The sequence below is a fragment of the Nasonia vitripennis genome, chromosome 3 (genome assembly GCF_009193385.2).
Source record: "Nasonia vitripennis strain AsymCx chromosome 3, Nvit_psr_1.1, whole genome shotgun sequence".
Taxonomy (NCBI): domain Eukaryota; kingdom Metazoa; phylum Arthropoda; class Insecta; order Hymenoptera; family Pteromalidae; genus Nasonia; species Nasonia vitripennis.
In genome coordinates this window covers 3,254,997-3,264,027 of record NC_045759.1, presented here as the reverse complement: position 1 = coordinate 3,264,027, position 9,031 = coordinate 3,254,997, and the positions used below count along the sequence as shown (strand labels likewise).

The 9,031-nt window shown below is 40.2% G+C and overlaps 2 protein-coding genes across 2 annotated transcripts in view; one reads left to right on the top strand and one right to left on the bottom strand.

Moving 5' to 3' along the window:
* The window catches only part of LOC100123241 (cilia- and flagella-associated protein 298-A), a 72,989-nt gene that overhangs the window by 18,423 nt on the left and 45,535 nt on the right, over positions 1–9,031 (top strand). The window lies entirely within an intron of this gene.
* On the bottom strand, positions 1,489–8,783 carry LOC100123256. Its single transcript, XM_016984135.3, has 4 exons — positions 8,087–8,783; positions 7,758–8,019; positions 7,500–7,676; positions 1,489–6,781 (listed from the first exon to the last, which is right to left on the bottom strand). The coding sequence occupies exons 1-4, from the start codon at positions 8,493–8,495 to the stop codon at positions 6,736–6,738; spliced, it is 894 nt and encodes a 297-aa protein (XP_016839624.1). The 5' UTR covers positions 8,496–8,783; the 3' UTR covers positions 1,489–6,735.

Sequence of the window (9,031 nt, the reverse complement as noted above, 5' to 3'; positions counted from 1 at the left end):
GCGTTGACATGAGAATCGCTTGCATCACAATCGTTCTTGTCAGATTTCAACGTCTGCGCTTGCACAACACGATTAAAAAAGCACATCCACACAGCCCAATAATTAACTAACATCGACTAAATTAATTAACATCGACCACTTAGCAAAAAATAACCGAATTCCCCCATAACCATCCCACGCATAACAAAGCCAAACTTACGATCTCCAGACCACTTACGACGTAATTGCAAAAATTCGCGTCTCCTCGACGACCAATTCTCCACCCCCCCTTACAACACAAGAAGTCTCTATATAGCCATAAGAAGGTCAGCCGTATAACGATGCTTCGGGTTAGGAGCGCACGGTGGCGCCGAAGAGCCGACAGGTTGCCGCGCTTAATAAACGCTGCCGTGCGGGGAGGGGGTGTGACTCGAAGGATGAGCCGAGACCGGGCCACGGGGTCAAGCTCTACTTATGGCGTTTTCTCGACTCGCAGCTCTGCGTAGTATACATGTGTAGGTGAAATTGCACGTGTGCTGCGTGCGTTTCATTCAGTATGCTGAAACGGGGACAATAAGGAGGTGTGGGTTTCGCGAAAAGTGGTAATGATTTCGCTATGTTACTCTGGGGGAATTAAGGGTAAATGTTGCCGAGTGTTATATAATCGTCGTTGCGCTGAATTGAATTTTTTTTACACTGCTCGTTGAAACTTGGTTTTTAATACATAAAGTTCATTGGGTTTTGTAGGACGGCTCTGTGAACAAAGTTACAGAAGAAAGTTCAAAATGTAGCAAGGAAGGAGATTAAATTTCCCAAGCTTCATCTAGTATATCTCGGGGTGGTTTATTACTTCAACGTTACATGGAAACTTTTTCAATGTGACCTTTTCTTCTTTCGCAACCTACCCATGCCTACAGACGGTGAAAAAAGACCCGCCACTCTGATGATGAGAGAGTAGTAGTCCAAGTTCTCCAAAGCTGCCTTTTGAGACTTGCTATAACTGCGATATAAACGTACTGATTAAAATTTGTTTATTCGGCTTCTCTTCATCGATAAGGCTCTCGAATATATGAAAACGAGATAAGTCTTCAAAACCATCAGCACGTACCTCTCGGCGAATAAAGAATTCCATCATCTCGTCCGAACGAAGCAAGAATCTTCATGGCGAGTCCTTGTACGGCACATCCATCATTTATGATACACGACTCTCGAGTCTGATCGTCACGGCTTGCTTTTTCGTTTGCGCCGGCTACAAATCATCCACCGAGATCGAATCAATTCTCAATTTGCCGTTCCTGAAATCGAGAGGGCCACAAACATATTTGCAGGTGACCCAGATCGAGACCTTTGAAGTTTCTTATTTTTTTATAATTCAAGATTTTCATTTTCTTTTAAATCTTAAAGCAGTGAAGCAATATTCTGAATTTTGAGATCAAAAATTATACTTGAAAATAAAATTATACAATAAATATTAGATAAGGGAAGGGAAAAATGATGACGATTGTTTTATTAACGGAAAAACGTTTTACTATATTTTAAATGAAGATGTACAATGGCATTATTTACAATAATTTTCCTCTCAAAGGACAAGATGTATAGAACATTGATTCGTATGTACAGCATTAATTCGAGAGTCGTCTTACACAAGTTTCGTACTTCTCATTTTCATATGCGTTAAACTGTATACGCAGTAAGCTGAACAGTCCTTTTTTTAATGTGTGTCTGTGTCTGTGTGTGTTTTCGATGAAATTTTTGCAATCCGACGATTACATGCTATATTTATACCTTTAGGAAGAAATAAGCGTCCTAGACTTACAAGCGTATCGTATCGACAATATATGAAACGCAAACGACGAAATTCACTTGAGAGAGGACGCGCGTTCGAAATTCCGAGATAAAACATACCGATGGTGCGTGCGCGAGTGCGACGAAAATATTGCCTTCGTTTCAAACTATAAGTGCGCGAAACAACAATTTTCACACTTCTCAAGTTCGTTCGTTTGCTTGGAAAAAATTTCAAATATAGCTAAGTAGATTACGAAACGAAGACAGTAATCTTTCGAGTAAAAAACGAGTATCCTAGAATATTTATCAAATCACTTAAGCCTACGTAAAAGTTAACAAGCTTTGTGCTACTGAAACGGGAAACATGCACTTCAATGTAAACAATCACTTCGCGTATAATAACGCGCGAGCCTGTTCGAGCTGCCGCCTAAATAAAAATCAACGAAGCCGAAATTAACGTAAATTTCCTCTCGCCTATATTTGCGCGCGAACTTCCTTCTCTCTATTCCAGAGCTGCACCTATCGCAATTTCGACTTCCTCTGCTGGTGTCGACTTCTTATTTCGTTTATTGATTCTTGGCACTAAAACGAGACTACGTTCGTCGACGATCGGAATCTTTTCGGCGTAAATAGTTTTCACATTCGCGGAGATCGAAATTTCACGATGTTTTACTTCTCGTCGTTTATGGGGAGAGAAAGACGAAAGAAGTGTGAAACGAGCGATACGACACGTTCCAGCCATTCGTCACACGGACATCGTAACTATTTAAGTTTTACATTTTTTGTTCGTCGCTTCGACGGCGGAGATTGTCTGCTGAGTGAGTATAAGTGAGTGTGAGTGCCTTATATAAAATCGCCGGCTTTTCGACGTATACCGTGGACTTTGAAGAATAATCGAAGATTTACGAGACGTGTATTGATTCGTTTGCGGTAATTTTTTACTATAGCCTTTGATTACGGGCTTGTTTACAATAGATGTACGAAGTTTAGATACTTGTATTATGCTTATTTTTTATATATTTTTGCTTTTCATATAGTTTTTGGGGAATCGATGCTGGTGTTGCGCGCGATTGTTCGAAAAATTTGCGACATTTATACAAGCTCGTCGTTTTTATAAATCTTAAATATTAGTCGATGATTTAACATTAATTTTATTGTTTTAGTTGCTTTTTTACAATGTAAGTATATAAATGTTACAGATTTTCCTGCTCTTTTTTTGTGTCTCGAATAATTCATATCGCTGTGTGTTTTGTAACGAAAATCAAGGTTTTTTAAATTTTTTTATATATATTTTATTTCAACCTATCTTCAAAGACTTAAAGTGAAATGAAGGAACTAAGTGGTACTCTAATCATGCATATGAGAACCCAAAGTATACTCGAATGTTCAATTTTGCCCGAACGAAATCTAACAGTGCTATAAGATTAAAATATTAATTTGTAATTACCGATATTGCTTTTTAAAATGTTCGGATTCATCGAGAGTAATATTTTTAATTTCAACGATACCTCGTGCACGATAAAAAATCAACCGAATGTAATTTGATAGAATTTATTTAACCTATTTATTTCGTGTCTCTGATATTTTATTATTCGTAATTTCACTATACCATATATGCATATCCGTTTATATGACTCGATAATCAAATCGTTTTTACTTATTTTATGTTTCGGTGACATATCAGTCTTGTATGTTGTTTCGTCACCAGCAGTTAGCTTTAATATTTCTTAATATTTTAAAATTTTTCTAATTTGGTACCTTATATTAACCGATTACTTCATATGGAATTTGAATAGATTGTAGACTCGAATAAATGTATTTCTTTGAAATTTTTCGATACTATAATTTTTATGCGCATAAATCAATGCACCAACAATATTCTCATAACGTATTATAATATGATTTTCTTGCTCTCAAAGCAATTAATATTTTAGGAAAAATATTTATTTCTTAATATCCTATGTTCGCATCTAGCGAATTAAATTGTCTTTATGCGAGTAAATAGCAAGCAAGTTGGGGAATGAGTGCCACATCACGAGAGTCTATTCGATCAAGTATCTCATTATGAAAGCGTGAAAATTAATTTATAAATTCCAATTGATTGATCTGATCCTATAATTAATTCAGTGTACATTTCATGCGAAATTCGAGTTATCAAACACTCATTACCGATTTGATTAATTTAGTCGATACCAAAAAAATTTTTAAAGATTTTGATCGTACGGACTACTGGATGAAAAGGCCGAATAAGGATATTCACAACCATTCTAGATGATACTTCTGCGTTGCGACTTGTCAATGGTTATAATCATCGAGATGAACTCTTGGTCTGATTTTCAAATCGATAAGAGTCGCCACACGATTCCAGATGTTGATACTTATAAGTCCTAATCTTTAGACTAAATGTTATGTATTCTATGTAGTAGCGACACTATACATGGAGAACAATATACGTCATGTCAAAGTCAAGCTTAGGCTTCTAGCTGATTTTCCTTAGAGATCCAGTATAATTTTAATCGGAAAAAATTAACCGTTTTGAGATCGTGCAAATATGAGAAGCCTTTACTCTTGAGGAAGCAAATGTTTTTCTGACCGCTTTTGCAAGATATACATCCAACGAATAAATTGTTAGGTCTTTTTTCGTTCGTCTCGCATTCGTTCTACGTAAGTATTACAATGTGATGCCGGTCTTTTTCAATGTACAGGTTATCAATGCACTTGATGTCCTTAACATTATGACACGTAGTATTATTATATAAATATCGATCATATTCCATTATTTGCGAGTTTTAATTCATCGTAAATCGACGCACATTGTACAGTGTATAGCAAACGCACAATATGTAAATTAGACCAGCACGATGGCGCGAGTGACCTCATCTTAAATCTTATTACACTTTGTGTTGTTTACGTATTATCATGTATTTGCGAAAAGAAAAATAAATAGTGTTCGTTTTCTGCTTAAAAAATACGAGCTTCGACGATAATGTAAAATCTTGCGGTACGATTATTTTCTTGTGTCGTCCATTTGTATAATAAATCGCATCTTATACACAATGTTGTTTCACAGTTTCTTATCAGCTGAAAAGTTTGTTCCGGATAATTTTCACTATTTATTTCTTTCTACCACATGATATCACATGAAAATGCATATCGAATAACATGATTCTTAGTTACCTTACGTTTACAAAAGAAAAATCGACACTGACGAATCCATCGTCAAACACACGAAGCGCAAATCAAGTCATAATCCGTCAAAGAAATCTCAAAACGCGTGAAAGAGTCATAAAGCTTCAGGTAACTTTATCTCTCGCGAGTCGCGCGAATCCCGTCAAAATAAGACTACAACGAAGAAACGAAAAGATCAAAACCATCATCATCGCCTAGCTACAGTTTCATATATAACGTATTTAATAATATTATAACGTCGCATACTCTAAACCACGGCGCCAGCGCGGCGGCCACGTACAAAAATTCTCGTTAACAATATTCATCGCATCTTTTACGTCTTTAACCATAATATAATATCAATAATATTCACAGGCAAAACTTAACCTACGTATTATGTATGTTTATTTTTTTTTTATCTGTTGTCCCTTAAAACCTAACTATGTGTACAATACGGAAATTCTTTCGAGCGAGAGACTGTCCCGCGCCCGTCGAGCTTGCGATCACGTGGACAGGGACAGAATGCGAATTATTCGATGCTTTCGCGAACTCGACGACGCGACGAGACGCTCTCAATAAATTTTTCTCTTATTTTATACAAATTCTTCTTTCGCCATCGCGGAATTCTGTCGTTGGCCCTACATGATGTATAAGCCGCACTTTATTTTCTGCAAAAAAGTCGCGTCTTCGCTTTATATAACTCACAGACGACTTGTAAAATGAGAGCTTATAAGCCTACCCCGCGGTGAATCGTAGATTTTTGCTCGAGTGAGGAAGGCGCACATCAGCTAAATTTTTTTGTTATCGGCGCTCATTTAAGTACACAGCGTATAACGTGGTCCGCACGCCGAGTGATGATCGAGTCCTTAGTATGCACGGATATTAGCATTTTGCGGATGGACAGAATAATCTTAATTGAAAACTTTAAAAAACCTCTTGTAAAAAATCAGCGAATCGTCGACGAGTTTCCTTATATTTTTTCTTTTGCTCATTTATGCTTCAACGGCGCGGCGAGAATCGAAAGTTTATGCTTCGTAAAAATCATGGCAATATAATCATACATGCGAGAGAAGTTAATTTGATACTTAGGTATTGACTTACGGATTAAATCGAGAATTTTTAATAATACTTGCTTATACACGAATAATATATTATACGGCTCGAAACTTATCGACGCTAATTATGCGAATATAATTTTAAGTATTGTACTCTCATTCCCTCAGCGTCTATTTAAAAATATATCGTATATGCTATGCCCATCTCAGCTTAACGATACACAGCGTTACTTAATTACTCGTCACTTTCTCTGTGTAAGAGGGTCGATTGCGACTTTTGATTTTTTTATTCCAGTCGACTAAAAAATACGCGCGCGTGTGATCGCCACGTAGACACGTATGGCTTCGAGAAAAATAAGGCAAGGCAAAACTCTCGTCAGCGATGCGAAGCTGCGTTGTCCTTTGCTCGATACGACTTGCGGTTGTACGCGCACATTTGAATTGAAATAAAGACGGTCAATTTGGAAAGATTATACACACGATTATTATCCCAAGATCACAATGTATTGCCAGAAGAAAATTGAACTTCAGTCCCCTGATGACAAGAAGCAGTCTCTGTCGTGAGCTTATTGCTAAAACAACATCCGGATTCGTTGTACATCGTTATCGCGTCGGCAAAGTTGCGCCAATACATGCTCTTCTCGCTCAATCCTCATCATCGTCGTCATCATTATCAGCAGTAGCTGTAGAAGCGGTTGTTCCAGTGCAGGCGTCACTCCCGCGCCGGGGGGTGAGCCCGGGGCAACAGTCAGTATTTCTCTTCGTACTCGTCGAAGTCGTCCTCTGCCTGGGTGCTGGAAAAATCCAAGCAGGGGGTGTTCCGTCATCACTTTTTCGCCTCGGCAGCTCGAGTCGAGTTATATTCTTTCGTTATCGTTATCATTTCGCTTCATGCGTGAGTATAAATACAGAGCTTTGGATAGTTTGAGTGAGAAATTCAAATGAAAACATAACGTGCAGATTTTTTCTTTAAAAATCAAAGTACATCGAGAGTGCAGAGTTTGTGTTGTTTGAAATCGGATTTGTACATTGTACAATAACTCAAAGCAATGACTCATGTTTTCGTAAAAAATTTTATTAACAAACTTTTCATATAAAACAAAAAACAACAAATTCGTCGCATTCGCCTTTTTAGCTGCTCTCAAACATAATGTATATATCTCTCTCGTATTGTATTCAATATATAACGCTGTATATAATACTTATATGCTGTAATAAAATACGTTTGTTTATGCGAATCTCGAAAAGTCACTTTGCGCATGTTATTCTCGAGAAGTTTATTGTAAATCGTAACAAAAACGTTCGCGCGACGGCAACGTAATATATATATATATATATATATATATATATATATAGCGGCCAAAATTACAAAAGAGAAACGCTGCAGCCCCCGAAATAATGCTCAACGTCCGCTACTCTTTCAATTACGGCAAAAGATATATGATGGAATATAAGAAATGAGTAGGTTGCATCTAGCCGCTCAAAGGCACTGCATACATACACGCTACTTACTCTTCCTTCCTAGAGTCGTACTTGTCGATGAGGCTGCCGCCGCGGCTTGGGCCGCCGCAGGATTTGCTCACCGGTGGGCAGTACCAGTAGCACAGCACGGCCAGCGATAGGACGAACAGCAGCACTGGTATCGTCAGCGCCAGGATCAGGTTGCGCAGATTTTCGTCCCACGAGTATCTTTTGGGAATGGAAAAAGCGACGTTTTATTGATGAATGAGTCAGGTGTTAAAAGAAAAGAAAAAAAATTGATTGACCTACTTGGACACGACGGTTTCCGGGTAGGTCCTGCTGTAGTAGCAGGGAAAGATCTTGCCGTTGCTGAGGTTGCCGTACTTCTTGGCGAATTCCGAGCAAACGACTCCAGTGTCGGGGTAGCCGCAGCCCTCGGCGTTCACATAGAACTTCGTGTCGACCACGTCCCAGGGTATGCTGCCCAGTGGCTTGGCCGAGAACTCCTCGAACGTCAGTTTCGTGTAGTTCACCCGGATCTGATGGCAACTCGTCACCGCTGCCGTACAGCCTGTAATCGAGATCGACGAGTCAGCGAAGCTCATTTACGACGATCTTTATGGAAAAAGACAACGAACCCTCTCTACAGCTAGCCCACGAGCAGTTCTTCAGTCCCTCGGCGAGCACGTGGCTGGTGGAGATGCAGGCGACAGGCCTCGGCGAGAAATCGGCGAGGATCGTCGAGATGGCCGGCTCGACGATGAACGGTATGGCGAAGAGAAAGGCAAACACGGCGAGTATCGCAGTCGATCCGAGACACAGCGACGTATAAAACTTGGCCTTCTCCATGAGGCTCGCCACCTCGATCTCGGGCAGCACACCGCCCAGCACACCTCCGGGACCCTCGTCGCCCCCCGCGACGGTGGTCCCGGCTTCGCTGCCAGCCCCGAAGACGCTGCTGCCGGCGAGGCTGGACTTGGACTTGCGCCGACTGCCATTGCTAACGACGTCCGTCTCGAGCTCGTCAGTCTCGTCGCCGCCGCCCATTATTACGGCCGTCGCCTCGTCTGAGTCTCCGGCGGCGCCGTAGCGCAACGCGCGGTAGAAGCGCCTCTTCGCCGAGGCCACCGTCCTGCCCCGAATCGTGCTCCCACCCAGCCTCGCGGTTGTCTGCTCACTTCTTCCGACTCAACTAACCGCCCCCCTCCGTCACGATTCGATCATACGATTTTTCGTTCTCTTCGATCTCGATCTTCTAATCCGCGGTCACTCCGAGCGCGTGTCCTCTCTTTGTTCTCTCTCGACTATTTTAAGCTATATATTTTGCGTTTTTTTTTATTCCGTTACTCGAGCTTTACTTTATATAGTTTATGAAATTAGATTTATTCGTTTGCTTCGCGTTTCGCTTTGCCTATCTACTGTTGCTGCAGCGGTACAAGGGGAACTCTACGAAATAGCTAGGCTTCTTTTACTCCGTCTAGTTGCATGTCTGTGTTTTTTTTCTCTTGTGCGTGTGTCAAAGTGTCCTCCTTTTCCGTATGTACGATGTGTGCCGGAACAATGTTTTTTTTTCTTAGATTTAT